Source organism: Amblyomma americanum, chromosome 4, assembly GCF_052857255.1.
Source record: "Amblyomma americanum isolate KBUSLIRL-KWMA chromosome 4, ASM5285725v1, whole genome shotgun sequence".
NCBI lineage: Eukaryota > Metazoa > Arthropoda > Arachnida > Ixodida > Ixodidae > Amblyomma > Amblyomma americanum.
Genome location: NC_135500.1, coordinates 71,266,456 through 71,284,702, shown reverse-complemented (window position 1 = coordinate 71,284,702; position 18,247 = coordinate 71,266,456). Strand labels below are relative to the sequence as shown.

Below are 18,247 nucleotides of genomic sequence, written 5' to 3'. Positions count from 1 at the left end.
TTCCGTCGTGCCTTGCCGCTGGACTTCTGGTTCCTGGCAGCAAAGCGAGCCCAGCAAACGCGCGCTTTCGTCACCTTCCCCAGCATATGCTCGGGAATGGCCCTGCCCGAAGAGTGCAGCGCGCACGGAAAAACTCGGCCTCCGTTGTAGGCGCATACATGCGTTCGCCGCCAATACTTCCGAAGTCGAGGCCCCTGCCCCAGCCGGTAAGTCATAAGACCTTCCGTAGCCTTCTATTTCCGAGGAATGCCTCCATGTTTTGTAGCTAACTGGCTCGCTCTGTGTATTAATTGCAAAATTAATAAATAGCATGTGAGTGTTTACACTGTCGTCACTTCTCTTTTTTCCCTCGAGCTCGAACCTCTCCGCGCCTAGCGGGCGGGAATGCTGCATGCGCGGAGTGAAAGTGCGCAGGGGGGGGGGGGGGAAGACAGCCCCTCCCCATACTTGCAAGTAGTCTCGCTGGCGCGATTTATTAACGCTATCGCGTCATGAAATCCAAGGAGGGGCTTGAGTGCTCCGAACTTTCCTTGCCCATTGGCGTCGCGTGCAACAAAGAATGTATTGGCTCTGAAAAATGAAAGCTTATCAATTTCTGAAGCGTTTATTCTACAATAGTAACAATACTATCTAAGTAGCACGTGTTCAAACGACACGGGGGTTTCGACGGAAGCTGTACCGCAGGAATGCACTTTAAATCTGGCCACCTGGAGTTCTTCAACCTGAGCTGTCATTTCATGGCGCACGCGTATCTTTTGCATTTCACCACAATCGAAATGTGATGATGTGGACTGAGTCAAAACATGCGCCTCGCCTTGAACAGTCTTGTTGCACAGCCACTAAGCTATCGTGGCGGGTCCTACTTTGTATCTCCGGTTTGAGAAAACAAATGCCTACGAAAGTGGACATTGTGCAAAGTGGTGGTTATTTGCAGCTACGTTTCGTATGTTTATGTTAAGTGGCGCAAAGAAACGGATGCTATTCTCACTTGCTACATATGTGCTAGAGCAGTGCTAAAAATATTGAAACTATCTGCAAACATGTGAATTGAATGGACTATTTCGCATTATTTTGATGTAATTTTTTAGAATTGCGGAAAGCACAAAAAAAATAAGTGGCAATTCCGTATTTTCCCGCACTCCAGATCTCACAGGTTTCCTCGCGTACTGAATGCCATTTTCGCACCGCCTGGTGGACACGTGTTTTGGTGAGTAAATATCCACTTTAACACATATAATATTCTCTGAAAGAAAAGTGGGGTTGAAGAGAGTCCCCGACCAGTTCGAAAGGTTTCTTTTCGATAATTCCTCTTCGAGTTCAGTTTCAAGGTGGCGAAAGTCTATGCCTTCGGTTGGGATCTTGTTTGACACCATGCCAGGAATAGAAAGCTCAACTGCATATTTTCGCGCAGCTTTGGTCTACGTTCTAAACGATATGCTCTTCTTCGCCAGAAGACCGTGAAAGATAAATTCAAGAGTTTTGAAAACCTGCTCGCAAGGCAGATTCCGTTGAATACCCAGGAATTACGGCCAAATTTCGAGTCGCATAAGCCATTCCTTCAGAAGCCTCTCGAAGAAGTCCAGCATGGTATTGGGACTTATTAACGAGCATAACAAAATTTTGTTTATAACATATTTTTGAGATGGTGCTATTGGGCAATTAAAATGAAGCAATATGCTCTCAGCTCGAAATGAAATTCGTGGCTCTTAATGTTTTCAGCGGACACCACCCAGTTATGGGAACAGAGCAAAATAGGGTCCGCACAAGGTATTTAGGGTTTCACTCAGTATAATACCAACATCATTGCTGCTCTAGATTCACAATGTTCTGATAAGGTTGGAGGGAAGATTTACAAAAAATAGGCAGTGATTGTGCCTTTAAATGGAGAAAAAACTGTTGTCTTTCGGAATTGTTTAATTCTAGTAGGTTTCAAGAAGCAACAAGAAATAAACTTGCTGCTATATAAGTACGAATAATCTCTGTTGGTAGTAGAAAAAGTGGTGTGTACAAAGGAGAAGTTTAAGCATAAAGTTCCTTCTTTTTGGGTTCTATTACTGGCCGGAACACTGGCCTTTTTGAGCGATCCTAGAGAATATTTTTCTCTCAATTCCTGAGCGCCAAAAAGCTTGCTGACGCTGCATCCTGCAGACGTTTTCTGCTCTAATTACAAAAAAGTGACCCCCGTTCTACAAGTTCCGCGGTTGATTAGTTTGTCTCGACACATTAGATCGTATAAAAATGATATAAAAAGAGACAATTGCCGTAGAACATTGATTACAGTCTTTAGCTGAGCGCACGCATAGGCAAATTACTTCACAACGCACAGTCTGGCACCCAGAAAAATACCGAAAAGTCACTTCATCATCATTATTCCTTTTTGCAGTTCACGCAATACATGAGTAATCTGACCAGCTTCGCTACGCCGGATATAGCTCTTAGATTCGTTACAGGTGGAAGCTCGACAATATTATGAATTATGATCTTTAAATTCCTTTGTGATGCCCTCGTGGCCTGAGAATAATGAAATCAAGATAAATGCAGCAGTACACATACACAACGCAAAATTTTCCTGGATCCGTATTTTCCACACTGGCCTGTGATTCTTCCGTGCAAAATTTGATTCCATTATCACTTATGAGGACATTTTACTCTAAAAGCAAGCTCAATATTTCAATTAAGACTACTCAGTGCTGCCGGAAAAAATATAAGGCAAAAATACTTACTGCTCCTCTTCGGTCCACCAGTATCTGCAATTGATATAAACGAGGTCAAGGGGCTTTCAAGTAAGATGAGAAAATTTTAATCATTACCTTTAGAGTATTTGAAGTTATGAATGCTATTAAATAATGTGGCCAATTGGCTACATGATCCAGCGTTGATGTGAAAAAATATCTTTGGCATGTACATTTTTTGATGAAATGGATAGATGCATGAGAAAATATATCAGGATGGGTGGAGCGAAATGTTAAAGAAAAAAACATCAAACTATTTCATTAATTAGGCGAAATGATGATAAGTGCGCAAACATGATAAGTTTATGTGCAGAGCAGCTCTCACATGCTAAGCTTGTTGTTGGTGCATGTGTTCTTTCATGCAAATGTGAGGAGGACATGGAAACACTTGCCATAGCAAATACCCTTTTTCACTGCTCACCGCGCCACCGGCAACACTTTGGCAAGTAAGGCAACCGGTGGGTATGTGAGCGTTCGTGCAACGCCCCAGGTTCCCGCCTGGTTACCACGGGCTACTCCTTAGCAAATAAGGAACACGCCGGGCAGGTGATAAGTAGCGCAGTGGCAAAAGGCAGGTGCTATGGCAGGTCTTGCCATGGGTGGGAGTTAGGCTGCTTGGGTTCGACTGCAATCGAGGTTGCTCTTCTTGAGAAGCCTCTCACGATTAAATGGGCTGCCACCTGACACTATGGGCAGGTAGCCCACTACCCGGTGGGCACCTGAGAAGCCTGCCACTAAACCGGCTTCAGACAAACAGACACACAGACAGACACGCAAATAAACACACAATGCCCAAATGCGACGAATGGTCATTATGAATTCTAGTGCGCTAAACACCATGAGGCGATCTTAGATGGATCGTGATTGGATAAGGAGCCAAATGAGTTGTATATCCAACGTTTCCTGTATTTGAGGTGGCGCACTCATCTTCTTTACAACCGAGGCCTACCTAGGAAAGCTCATTATAAATTAGGTGACATTTTAGGGTCGTTGTATCTCAGGTAGTATACCAAGTTCGAGTATCTATTATACTGTAGCCCCTCGGGCAGATCGCCACCTTCCAACCGTGGCAGGTGGGCCACCTGGCGCCGCCTAGGGACTGGCGGCGGTCGCGATTCGCGTACACCCTTCTGATGCTAACGTATACCAGAGAGAAATTTGAGTACATCTGCTTAATACAAAGAGAAGTTGCTCGTGCTCGGGACCCTTATACGTCTAGCTGACTGTACTAGAGCCGGAGCGATCGTTGGGAAACGAATTTTTAAAACGTGTTTCTTTACTATCGAGGGCTTTCAACAAGTGTGCACATAGCCATGCTTCACTTTAGCCTTTTCTGTGCACTGAGAGATGCACGGAACCAAAGAGTTTTGCCAACCGAAAATTGAAATTTTCCCATCTGTACAAGCGAGACGCGTGTGCTGCATCAACAAACAAAGATTACCCGCCATTACTAGGGTACGAAGGTTGACAGCTCCCTCAATACGGCTTCTATACGAACAGGAAATACGTGAAACGCATTAGCCATTTTGGCGTAAAAGGCCTGACCTAAAATTTTAATTAAAACAGAGGCTACACTTACGCCTTTGTAATCGCGCCTGATGCTGAACGCGCGACATTGCTCATTTATGTTCTATGCCCCCTTCCTCGCTAAGCCAATCTGAAGGCGGAGCAGAAAATATATTGTCGCAATGCGCAAGTGAACGCGCGATGCCTTTGCTAGACTCATCTCGAACCGATAGCATCGCCCGAACAGCTAGTTGTCAAAATACGAGGGTAGGAACCGTAGAAGCAAGGGGATTGACGAAATAAGTTCAACCATGCTACAGCCGATTCTCTTTTTCTTTTAATACATATAAATAAGCAGAAATGAGCACTGGTGCAGAATATATATGTGGAAAGATAAGATCATCCATTTTACGGCGTTAAGGTGCCTACAGTTGCCACAGGACCGGGTCGATTGCTGAGCTATGACAAAGGATTTTACCTTACAGTTGGCGTAGTGAGGCGTACTACGATACCGATGAAATATGCATGTCACTTCTTGCCTTTCAAACAGAGAATAATGATGACTGCATGTCTTACAATGCAGACCTAAGGCTATCACATTCCTCGCCACGAAGCCTGTGTGCAGTGTCGTAAATGCGAAAATTTTAACGATGGGGACAGGGAAAAAAAGATAGCCCGTTTAACTTGATGATGAATTTTTATGGCGCAAGGGCGTCCATGGTCAAAGAGCACCATGGCACAAGGTATTTTTCGATTACTCAAGGTGGGGTCAAAGCCCATTTTCCATGTATATCAACCCTTACTAGCCGAGCACCAGGCCAGGGGAAAAGTTATACCCATTGTATGGCCGGTGGGTACACGGCGGCACTGAGGATCAACCTCGTACTGAGGATCAGTGATGGTTTCACACTGGCCTTTTCTAGTAATAGTCTTTGCCAAGACATTTCCAATATTTAGGCTGATTACCTGTGCTGCTAAGGTTGTCTTCAGAACAACCCGTTTTACTTTCCTCAAGGATTCGTCAATTAGTCGCTTTTAGCTACTGGCTGAGGGCTTGAAAATCAAGAACTGCGTATTTGGATTGGAGAAAACGCCAGCAAAGCAATTAAAAAAGCTACTAAAGTGGCCTCGCGCCCGAAGCAGAAAAGTTTGAAAGCCATGGTGTATGTTGGTGTACAACTGATCGTACCTATCAGTTTTAAGCAATGTTCACTGCATTTTTCTTGTGCCGCGTGCGTCCTCTGTCAAAGCAAATATGCCTTCCCATGTTACAGGAATCGCTGACCTAATGATTTTCCCCTGCATTTTCATGATTTTTCCAGAAATTTTCATGCTTAGTAACCACCGAGTGCGCTGGACAAATTTTTTTCGAGTATGACGCCAGTGTTGAAAAAACATAATGAAGGAACAGCGCTAAGTACGGGACAGGAGACAAACCTGGAAGCACAAACACGAGCGCTGACTATCAAGTGAATCTTTATTTTGGAGCACAAACATATATAACGTGGCAGTAAGGGGGGGGGGTACATTCAGGCATGCGCGGTCACAGGTAAACAGGGGATAACCACTTAAAATAACGAAATATAATAAAAACCTGAAGCTGAGAATGACGTATGGATGAAGGCGATAAAACTGATATCTGCACGGTGTTGAGGCCGTCACGCAAATTAAGAGGGAACGGATGAAGGATTAAACAGGATGCGAAAGTACGGCGCAAAAGGGGGTTTTAGTGTTTAATACTAATGGAAACGATAGTAAAAGAACGATAAAATTGTCGCGGTGTAGAGGGCCAAACACATAAAAAGGAAAATATATTCAACAAATCTGAAGCTTATATTGTCCAAAAGGGTTAAAATGTCTGTTAAAACTAAAAACGAGGAAGGTTGGCTGCTAAAACACAGAAATACCAAGGGTCAAGCCACCGCTCAAAACGCATGGCCAGCTGCCCTTAGGAACATCAATTCTTTCTCAGATAGGCAGATAGATGGAGTGCTAACACTGTAGTGATTGGCACGATAGATTTCAATGGCTTCAATTATCTCCCTAGATAAACGATCTCGTCCTTTGCCGACAATCACGCATCCATCGTACACTGGGACGCAGGTGTCGCTTTTACATTTCTTGCCATGTTTGGCTAGAGCAGTATTGCTTTCTCCGGGAACCTTGCCGGGAACCTTTGCCCTATCTTCAGCTTTTATGATTAGGCACTCAGTATAAGCATGCCAGTCTCACACAGCCGTATTTCCAGAATTGAGGCAACAAAATTTTTGCCAACCTATTGACTCTCCTGTCGCAAGTCTCAGCAGCGATCTCCGATATGTGTTTTTTTTTATTTCCTTAATAAGCTACCTATAGGCAAGGACTAACGAAGAATATAAATTGTAACCTCTAAACAGTTATGTTCTGTACCGTTTACGAAATCTGTGCTCTCAGTGTGTATTTATGTTCGTGAGGTGAGCGTTTTCGCGGAATATTCAATATGTTTTGCTCAAGTTGAAGGATATCTTCTCTCTATCATTTTCTTCTATAATTTTTTGTACCATTTTTTTCTTTTTATCATTTCTCCTTATCAGCTGAGCATTAAGCCTTATCTAGACACTTCTTGATTTCAGTTTAGTGTGAGATATTACAATCTAAAAGAAACACTTAGGCTTTACATGCCTGATTTCAGTGCAAATAACACAAATAAGCAATGGAGCAAGGATCTAGCTTTGTGAAACGCCGCGGCACACGCAGCAAGTATGATGTCTGTGCCGCTTCTTACTCAAGAACAGCCGCCTATTATAAACAAAGGCGTCGATCTTTGCAGACTTGCACTCTTCCTGATAAGAGCTATTATTTTGATTTAAACAATCTAATACAGCACTGCCATGCCGCCGAAGAAAAAAGGGAGGAACGATCGAGAGACACAGCCCTTGTGCAGTCAGAGGATTTATCTGTGACTGACTCTGCCCTTTCAGTAAAAGCACACCGGAAAGATTGCTGGCTTTAGTATTCACAATCACCATAAAAAACATTATGACGTTATAGCTTCTTTTGTGAATTACAGAATCAAAGCTTTAAGACGTCTATTAGCACGAACTATGACTATGGCGATCTAATGGCTTTACTCAAGTTGTGCATACTTTCTGTTAGCTCCGGGGCAGACGACAGTTCCTAGTAGCAGCCGCGCTTACATCGACGCTTCGCGCACTTACATGGGCGCAATAAAAAAATATGCAATCTTCAACCATTCCCAGCCTATTAGGCCGCCGCGGTGGCTGAGTGGTTATGGCGCTCGGCTGCCGGCCCGAAAGACGCGGGTTCGATCCCGGCGACGGCGGTCGAATTTCGATGGAGGTGAAATTCTAGAGGCCCGTGTACTGTGCGATGTCAGTGCACGTTAAAGAACCCCAGGTGGTCGAAATTTCCGGAGCCCTTCACTACGGCATCTCTCATAGCCTGAGTTGCTTTGGGACGTTAAACACCTATAAACCAAACCATTCCCAGCCTATTCACACAGACGATGCCAGAAGGTCTGCTGGAGAAAGGTGCCGCAAAGTTTGCTTTAAAATCGCGCGGATGCATTGTTTTCGAAAACTCTCAGGCACCTATCCGAGCCATTCAAACAGGCTACCTTCCATCTCACGTCACCAAAGAGCTGACGGAAGCAATTAATGTGCTCTCCATTGGCCCCGTCTGTATAACTTGACGCCGAGCACCTGTGATCACCTAGGCATACCCAGTCACCAGACTGGAGGCCCATCGTTGAGGGAACCACATCGTCACAAACTACGACCACCTTCAAGATAATAAGCAAGCAATTCTATCATAGCACACCGAACCCTTCACCCGTCCTTGTCATCGTTCTGGCGGGCTAGTTAGCTCATAATGAAGCGGACGATTACAAACTGCGCGAACTGCGCTTTGTCTGTCCATTTGTTTGTCTTACGTCTCGTTTTGGTCGCGCAGTTTGCACTCGTTCGTTTGACATCGTCTCCTAAGCAAAGCTGAGTTTAAGAGCCTCGGTGAATCAGCAAGGGCATATGAGCTCCGTCAGTGGGTGACATCTTAATCTCGTGACTGCTAAGCTTGCCCTCTTTTGGTAAAACAGCCGCCAATTTCGCAGCTATCTGGCAGCTGCTCAGTAAACTGTAATCGATCTATGTGCCATGCGACACTGAGGAATTGGACCTTAGCACAGACAAGAGTTAGTATAGCGGAGCCCTGGACTAGGGGCCCAACCCTGCTATGAAGGTCAAGAGTCTGCAGCTATGAAGACGAAGACCGAACTCTATACCCTTAATGGACCAAATAAAGTCTCTCTCTATCTCTCTCTTTCTCGATAGCACAGCATTTCTCCTTAGAAGAATTTAGCATTTGAGCATGAGTTTTGGTGGCTAACCGTTTCAAATCTAGAGAGAATATATTGTCTTTGATTCTGCGAAGCAATCCTGCTCAAATATCGTGTGCTGTTTCTTCTCTATGAATGACAGTAGGCACTGTCTGCTGGACGTCATGTGGACCATCTGTAAAAACTTGTTAAGATTTCTATATTTTCTTACGGCATTGCAAACAATATACTCAAACAGTTAGCAAGCTGTAGACGTCAGAACTATCTGAAAGTAGAAAATACGCTGATTTAGGGCATAAAGATTCAAGCTGCAATCACGGATTTCGCCGCATTCTGTCCGAGGCCGATCTCTCTCTCTCCGTGATTTTGAAGCGCGAAAAAGAAAGTGGCGGCGGACGCGTCAGGCGGCGAGATGAGTGTGTGAGGCAGCACAGCTGACGCCAATAAGAGAGAGGCAAGTATTAAGCCCCAACTCGATGGACACATCCTACGCGTACCGGCGGAGCGCCTACGCGCACGGGCGTACGCTGGATCCTGTCTGCGCATGCGCAAAGCGCGACGCGCGCGCAGGCACGAGCAGGGGCAGATATCTGTCCATGTTAGATATCCGCGCCTGAGCGCGCGCGCTTGCGCGCGCGTCGGTCCGGTTTACAACAATAGGAGGAAGGCGGGGGCTCTCGGAGACTCTTTTCTTTATGGCTTGAACCTATCGCAGGTTCCTGGAACTTTTCTTCGCGGTTTAAGTTGTCCTTTCAGCGCCCCCCAAATCCCCTTTCTTCACGCTTGAAATTCCTTCGGTCGGCTCGAGAGGGTGAACGCCCCAGCACAGGGAGCATGGAGGTGTATGACTTTTTTGGACGCCGGGCACGGCGCGGCGCTGGGCGCGTAGGCGCTCCGCCGTACGCCTAGGATGTGTGCATCGAGTTGGGGCTTTACAGTTGCGGCCGTCACGGCGTCTTCGGGCAGTGTTGTATAAGCGCGTGTCACTCCACTGTCGCTCCTGCGCCGTCAACCGCGGCCTCTCTCCCCTCGCAACATTTACCAGTCAGATTTTACGGACTGCAGACGTGTACGCGCGATGCTCCCTAGAGCTCTGCTCCGCGCCGCTCACCGCATAGTTTGCAAGAGAACCTTTAATACCAAAGCATAACAAAGTGTAACAATGCATAGAGCAATATAGTAGGGGTAAGCAGTGCTAGCGCACCTACAACGCATTTGAATAGCTGCCAATCGGCTGCAATTTTCTAAACGTAATCTTAAGCAAAACGACAATTTTGCTGCTTTTCCAGTCTGTCGCGAAGAGTTTGTGAAATGAAGGAGGCTTTTAGATACAAGAAACATGCATTTACCCTCCTTTGACACTATTTAGGAAAGCAGTTTTGGATATCATATCATCGGTACCTATAGATTTCGATAACGCTATAAGCAATGTTTTTAAATACTTTGAGATTGTCTCATCATCATAAGTCTGACTAGGCCCATTGCAAGCCTAAACACTCTTCCATATCTTATTTTTTCTGATCAGTGCTAGCTGCGGCCACCTTATCTCGAAATATCTCATACGACCACAGAAGTTTTCAGCTTTTTGCTACGGTTGCCTGCTCTTTGAATCCAGTCCGTTACCCTTAAGTAGCTTCGGTTATTTTGCATTTGCATTCAGTGATCTGCCGAATCCAATTTATTCCTCTTGCAAGAGAGGAGAGAGGACTGTGGTTCTCCAGAACTTAGGTCCCTTTGCAAAGCAAACAAAGATTTAGGCCAAGCGTCAAGGCTCCAAAAGACCTTAAAACCTCTGAACCATCGTCTGCTTTCACCCACACAATTCAACACAGAGAGTGAGCTTTGCTGCTCTGGTACAATTACCTCCCGGCAAAAAAGGAGGCATCCTCCCAACTGAGGAAGCACGCACTACAGGGGGATCGTAGTACTATTTGAGGCTATCGACGTGCACTGTAGTCCACGTAGTTTACGTTTGAGCTCTGGCAGATAACACGTACGGGTCTTGGTACTACTTTGAAATGAGTGTCGTGTAGAGACCAGGACCTTTTATCGGAACCTAAAGCCAGACGAGCAAGTCAGGGACATAGGAAGGAAGAGGACGAGTATGGGCGTGAAAGTGCTCGTTTCTTAAGAGAGCGGGCAAGCTGGCGGCATTCTTCAACATATGTCGCTGCTTGAGAAATTGTTAGACTCAGACACACCAGCGCGATACTACGGCAGCACGGTATACAAGGTACAAGTAGGCTCGTGGCCGTGCGTCAGTGATGAAAGCTTATATTACGAAAGGAGAATGCGTTCCCACTTTGAGTGTTCAGCGGCACCATACATGGCGGGCATGTCGCTTAATGTGGGATTGAAACGTTCAGTCATGCCATCTGCTGGAGTGTGTATGGCAGTTGCATAACGGTGTACAATGCGGCACTAGCTAAGTAGGCCTTCGGTGTTGTCTGGGAGGAAGACACGACGGCTGTCACTAAGAAGTTCCTTAGAAGAACCATGGCGCAGAACGAGATGGTGCATGAGAAAAACGCAATGTCTTGCGCAGAGGAACATAGAAAGGATGAGGTTTCAACGTAGCGACTGAGGTGATCCACTGATACTTTGACCCAGAGGTGCCCAGCAGGAGAGATGAAAAGGGGCGCGCAGAGCTCGGCGCAACGCGTTCGAATGGGCGCTTTGGGCAAGGTGAGAACGGGATCGGAGCAATGTAGCGGCGAGGAGGCTTTTGTGACTTTTGCATTGCGGGCAGGAGCGGATGTACTATCGGATTACAGGGAACATTCCCCGGCAGTATAAACGAAGTCTAGGGTGCTTGTAAGTCTTCGCCATACCGGTGTGAGCACAGTGGGGGTCGGCAGGGAGTGAGGCGCATATGTCGGAACGGAGGTGCCGAGGAATGACAAGGAGACATTTGCGCCCGTCGGGAAGGTAGTTTCGGTAGTAAACCAGGCCTTCTCGTATTGAAAAGTGGCGGGCTTGACGGCTGAGAGTCCAGACCGCTGCACGCGTAGAGGGTTCACACAGGAGAACGAGGAGGGAACCTATTCAAGGGATTCTAGCTCTATTAAAAGTTCATGTCGGCAATATCAAAGGAAGAGGAATCAGCGGCGGAGAGAGATGTGGAATCTTAGTAAAAGCCCAAGTAGCACATTACAGCGCGCCAATATTAAAAATCAGTTGGCAAAGCATTGCCCTATGTAGGCCCAGAGTTCCAAATGAGCATTTGAGATTTGTTGAACCACTCGTTTATACATCCAATAATGGCCACCCAATGATAGTTCTCCATCGCTTTACCGGTACTGACTGTGCCATCATCTACTCATGGCTATCACGGGCCACGTACGCTAGCCGGAATTCTCCCATTTGTCGCAATCACTGACTGTGCCATCTTGAAATCATGGCCATCACGTGCCATATTAGCCAGAGTTTGCCCAATGTTTGCCATAACTGGCTATGCCAATCTAGAAAGCTGTCTATGTTGGCCTAACTTTTCCATTACTATTCCGCAGTTAAACTATTACTGGCGATCACTGGTCAGCATTGTTCCATCTGCAAAATCCACATGGCGACGTTCAATAATGCCACAAGAGACAGAGTAATTTTCGCACTCGTACAAACTGACTTGAGCTCTCCATAAGAGGTTTCAGACCTCTCTATAGGCATGGCTCATCTCAGTTTTACTCTTATTGGCATGTATACGCGTCCAAACTAGATGTCTTATATTTATCCTTGAAATCAAAACACATGTTTCGAGAGCACACCATAATATTTGAGCAGTATTATAGTGGTAGCGTTGTGCTATCCCTCTATTACTACTGCAATTATATCTAATACTCATGATACGCGGAATTTTAAGTTGCATTTCAGTAAGATAGTAATCGACACTTCGAATGACATTCGGACCAAATGGAGTTCTAAGGTGCTTCACAACACTTTCAAAACACATTCGGCAGCGTCCCAAACGCGTTCTCTTGCTGGATAGTAATGGTGCTGCTGTCGTAGAGTTTTGTTCTGTCCGTTTGTTGATTTTGAGTGGTGCAACGGCGTGATGACGACTTCGGTGATGACCAGTGGACTTTACTCTTCCGCCACAGAGGAACCGGTCTGTCTTATATGAGCGACGACGACATAGTCCAGACCAGCTACAACAGATCTATAGATTTCAATCGTTAATAATGGGCAACTAGAAGCGGTTGCAACTAACAATTCAAATTTCTTATAAAAGGTCCCATAAATTTAATCTAACGAATGCGCGCTGGCAAGACCTAGTGGTAATCATGCTTGTAATTATGTATGGCTGACCCAAGCCGCTAATCAACAAAGCATGTTCTTCTTTGAGATGTGCACACACAGAGCTCACGCTGTTATTTTTGTCCCATTTCTGGGCATAATAATCCGCCTATTTTTATAGAATATATGCATTTGGAAGCGTTTTTGCACGCTCTGCATGCGCGAGTATCTGAAAACCAGGCCTAAAGCCCATCCTCCTAAAAAAATGGAATAAGTTTCATTTCATGAATTGTTTTAAAGAAAAAGTACTTTTTTTTCTTCACTCTAGAAAATTTACTGCCGCGCCATCATAAGTTGCGCACGCGCGAAATGTTACGCCGCCGCGTTATAAACACACGTGATCACGCGCTGTGAGATCCTTACGCTTCCTTACGTCGTTCCCTGTGATTGCGCCTTTCCCTGTGTTTTGCGTTTTGATTTTTCCTTCGTTTTCTGCAAATCGTAATGTTGCAAATTGTCGTTTTTGTTCATTTTATTGTTCTGCAATTTGATCGAGGGCAAGAGCTCTTGCTCTTGTCGTTGCTTATTTGCTCGCAAATTATTTGTCTTTTGCTTGCGGACATTAGCTTTAGTGATTAAAAGCTTAGGAAAGAGTTTCGAATAACAATTCAACACGTTTTTGATTGTTTTAGCTTTTCTGCATAAAACTTCCACACCAAGAAAAAACAGGATTCATCGACGACCAGCGAATAAATATACTGACAAATGTTGTTAGGCGCGGAATATTAATCTAGCTTGTTTGCCACATGTCCCGCATAACAAATTATGAAAAAGTGCGAAGTTGCTTGTATAGTATTTTAATGATGGTATATATTTCTGCTATTTTATGGTAATATTTTAAGGCATCTTGAACTAACACACGGTCCCACAAAATACGCGAGTGTCTGAAATCATTTGGCGAAAACCATCTCGAAGCTCCGCGTTTTTCGCTTGAAAATTTTCGACCGCCGAACATGATACTTTTCCTGCGGCTTCGCAACAATACTTTGATGATTCTGCGTTTCCCATGCCGTTGTTTCTTACAGATATTGCCTACTAAACTCCCCATGACTCGTTCTCCAAGAATTCCTAACCACTTTTGCTTGTTTCGGCCCCCGTTCTCTCTCCCCAACTCTTCTGCCGGCAGTGCCTTTTTCCATTAACCAGCTAACCCCTACCCCACAAAGCAGGTTTTTTTTTCTTTGTACTTTTACTAACTTTCTCCTAGCTCTATCCCCCGTGCACAGCTACGCGCTTCGCCGTTCGTGAACCCCCCCTCCCCAAGATCTTTATTTCTGCACATTTCAGCTGGATACCTTCTCTTGCGACCACAAAAGCTGTGTAAAAGATAATTACCCAATTACCCTGCCCCTGAAGCTCCCCCCCCCCCCCCCCCCTACCGTCGTCCCCTGCCACTCGTCACAGTGCGATGCATCACCACGACACATCCGTGACTGGTGGGGACTTCCGTTGGCTGGCATGGCGGCGCCCAACCCCACAACCAGCGTGACTAAAAAGCATGGACACTCGAGCTAGAGCCTTTCGTATTCTACGCAAGCAAACAGCCACATCTGATACTGTATGAGAGCTCTGACGCGGTTCACTATCCTGGCCTGCAATACCTTCATTGTAAGTACTACAAATATTTTATCTTGAGATACGTTCGGAAATGAATGCAGTTTTGGGAGTAAGTGTTGCTTTGACTACATACGGTTTTATTTTGTCCAGCAGGAAAAGAGAACAATGCAAAGCACGAGGACGACCTCTACGTACCTACTCTCATTGCGAAATGTCTGGCTTGACGTCGTGCGCAGTGCAAATCTGCCCGAATAGTAAGAACTTTATTTTTCGTCGTCGGTGCGATGAATTCACGAAACATTCACTACTCTTTCGAAGAACGGGTTTGAATTCATGTGACCAGACATCCGATGTATTCAGCAATACGTTTGTTATGTACCGCTTATTCAGGATAGTAATCAGAGCTGCTTAGTATTCTATTGCAGGCCACTCGGTAAGGTGTTGTGTGCTACTTCAGCACTGTTTGTTTTTGGCTTCCACATTTGCAGGTGCAACACAAAATCCGCAATACCTGGTTTAAGCTTTTGCCCAAGATTTCTGTCAATGACAAGAAGGCATTACTCTGGACTGTCAGATGGGTGTTTTTGCGTGTTTTTAAAGTCAGTTTCAATTGCAATATTGCATGGATTCGAAGCGACTAAGATAAACTGTTCGATTTAAAAAAACAAAAAGGTGCCTTAATTTCTTTTTGCCAGCGTATTTATTTTTAACCACATCCAAGAAAACAACCTTTGTTAAAAACTTGTCCTGACGTCCATGTGGAGGAGGTGCTATAACCTGAGCATCTTCATCTGAATAAAAAATGAGCTCTCAATTTTAGTGATACGAAGTTATGATAATGAAACAAAATGATACATTAATTTGCTTTCAATGGCACAAGAATTTGTTTTTGTCGCATTGAATATCAATATTTTTAGGTGCGACACGACGCATTAAACTAAAAATGAGCTATTTATTACAAGGCGAATAAAATTTCCCTTTGTGCATTTAGAGCAGTGTTAGTTTTTTACGAATGATCCTGTAAAATGCGTTGCGAGTGTCTTCACGCCGACTGCGCTACACAAAAATCAGTCTTATTTAATTATTGCTTTTTATGTTCTGTGACGGCCATAGTTAGGCTCATGACAACCTCGCGCATCTCTTTGCAGGCTCGACGTGTCGTGAGATCATCGTGCAAGAGATGGACGAGAAATTCGTTTGAATGCAGTGCAAGCGTCCTCTTGCAAGAGGACTGCAACGATGACTTCTGATCTGATTGATCAATTCAGTGGAGGACTGCTCCGTTAAGCACTCTATGAGTGCCTTAGCCATGCAAAGCAGCTTGCTGAGCTGATTTGTCCGACATGAATCATCGGCACGCAGCAAAAGTGATAATAAACGATTTTCTCAAAGCCTCTATCATCATGCCCTTGAATCCTCCTTTCCTTTATTCCTAGGTTAGCTGGCAGCAGCGCAAGCATCCTGCATGCCCTAGAAGCGTGATCCTTTTAACTCGATGCAATAAACTGGTCTTCTTCCTGAATTCTTTTGCAGCCTCATTTATGAATATTTACTAGGTTGACTGGTACATTCACAATTCGCCATTGGCCAGTGGGTTGTTATCTTGCATGGACCAATTTTCGACAGCGGGGTATCAGTGTTTGAAAGCTGGATACTAATGTTCGAAATCTGGATATGCCAGAGATTGAAAGCTGGATTCCAAATTTTAAAGCTGGGTGTCAGTGTTCGAAAGCTGGAAAGACATTCCGAGGTCTTTACTGGCCCTTGTCGCGGAATGAACGCCAGGCCTGCGTTGGCCGTTTGACCAGCCGAAGGTTCGCCCAAAACTGGCCTGAAAGTGCGGCCAACGTGTCAGAGTGGTAGCGCTTTGCCTAAGTTTCAGTGTAAGACCAGCGTTCATGCCAATTCTTGCCAATTATCGCGCGGTGTTCGCCAATGCTGCTGTGCAGCCTGGGTGGATAAAGGAGCTAGCTGAATAGAGCGTCGGCAGAAGAACGTTTACGGCGAGATCGACAGAATGCTTGTGTCATATTTGTGTAAGTGTAGCGCCCAATTAGCAAAGCGGCCGAGAACCAGCCGAGCGAGCGGCGATCGGTACATCTAAGATTGGGCGACCATATATTAAAGGTCGGAGCTTTCGACAGCCGACAGCCATTACGGGGCACTTTCTTTCGGCCTTTGTCAAAGTGCGGCTGGCATACGCAACAACGTGTTCGCAGCAGCATTTGCCAGAATGGCGTCGACGCCCACGCCGCTGGCATCAGGGGGAATTTCAGTGTGTTGGCTTGGATCAAAGTGGCGAAGAATAAAAGGGGACATAAGCAGGCGCAGAGGTGTGTTGAAAGCCGCCTCACAGGCTCGTGTCTATTACGACAGGAAGCAAAATTGCGCAAGGACGGGTGGAAATAAGAGCACAGCACGATAGAGCTGCGCAGCTCTTTCAGTGAAATGGGTCGAGTCTGGACCGAGAGTGACGCTTTCTCTTGAGACGCCATGGCCCGAGATGGTAAGCCGCGGGCAGCGATGCAGCACTACAAGTTCAGTGCAAGCCGGCCTCGGTGAAACAAGTGACGGCAAGCTCCAAGCAGACCAGGTGGAATGAAAAGTCTCTATAAAAGACGACGACATACTCCAGGCAACAGAAACACGTGCACCACTTAAGTCCGCGAAGAATTCTGTCGATCTTGCGCTCGAATGTAGCCGGCGCATTACACAAGCCGAACTGCATGACGTTAGATTGTTAGAGTCTGTCAGGTGTAAAAAAGGCCATTTTATTCCGGTCAGCAGCAGCCATGGGCACCTGCCAGTAGACAGAGGGCAGGTCAAGTGATGAAAAGAGTTCCGTGCCTTGCAGGTAGCCGAGGGTATCATCAATACGGGGAATTGGATACACATCTTTTCTCGTAATGTTGTTAAATCCACGGTAATCAAGGCAAAAGAAGAATATTTGTTTTTCTTCCTGACGAGCACAACGGGGGAGCCTCAGGGCTCTGTGGGAATGCTACATAATGCTGGGCTGAAGCATGTCGTCCAATTTTTTGGTAATTGCGTAGTTTTCAGGGGCCGACACGTGATATGGGTGCTGGCGCAAAGGGGACGCGCGCCGGTGTCGGGGCAGTTTGTGACGGCGGATGTGCGGCCAAGAGATGTGTGCGGAAAGTCGAAGTACGGACGGAAACGAAGTAATGCGACAAGCTGAGCGACCTGGGCTGGCGAAAGGCTAGCATCGAAACATCAGGTGAAAACAGAAGAGGTGCACTGCTTTAGCGCCTCAGGGGGTGAATCGATGGCATCTATCTGGAGAGGGCAGGATCTTCGGAGACAGATTACATAAAAGCGTGATCGACTGAATCGATATGTCCCGGCCATTCACCACGGAGAGTCGTTGATGAGCAAGAAAAAAGGTTGGCGACGTAAATATCGTTGCGGCCAACAAAGATAGTCACAGCAGACAAAGGACGGAGAAAACAGTAGCGAAGGGCAGCAATATAAGTCGGCATAAAGGAAACCATGCAATCCGAACTTCAGGCACACGTGAGGGAGATCAGGCCTGTAGAGAAGGCAGGGAGGTCACTATCTTCAGTGACAAACATTTTATCGGCTCGCGGAGAGGTGCTGCAATGCAGGGCTGGACAGAGCGCAGACAATTCAAAGCTGGCACGGACATAGCCGACGATCGCTTGGTGAAAGGTGAGAAAGACACAGCCCAAAATGGTTTGGTTTAATGTTCACAGCGTTTAATTTTTGAAAGCGACTCAGGTTTTGAGGGACCCTGTAGTGAAGGACTCCGGAAATTTCGGCCACCAGGGCTGCTTTAGCCTGCGCTGAC

At 45.8% G+C, this 18,247-nt stretch overlaps 1 protein-coding gene across 1 annotated transcript in view; it reads right to left on the bottom strand.

Annotated features, from left to right (window-relative positions):
* Nucleotides 1-18,247, bottom strand: part of LOC144129564 (uncharacterized) — a 920,144-nt gene that overhangs the window by 674,323 nt on the left and 227,574 nt on the right. Inside the window, exon 8 of the mRNA XM_077663706.1 lies at nt 2,724-2,747. Coding sequence (XP_077519832.1) covers nt 2,724-2,747 — 24 coding nt within the window. The remainder of the gene's footprint in view (nt 1-2,723; nt 2,748-18,247) is intronic.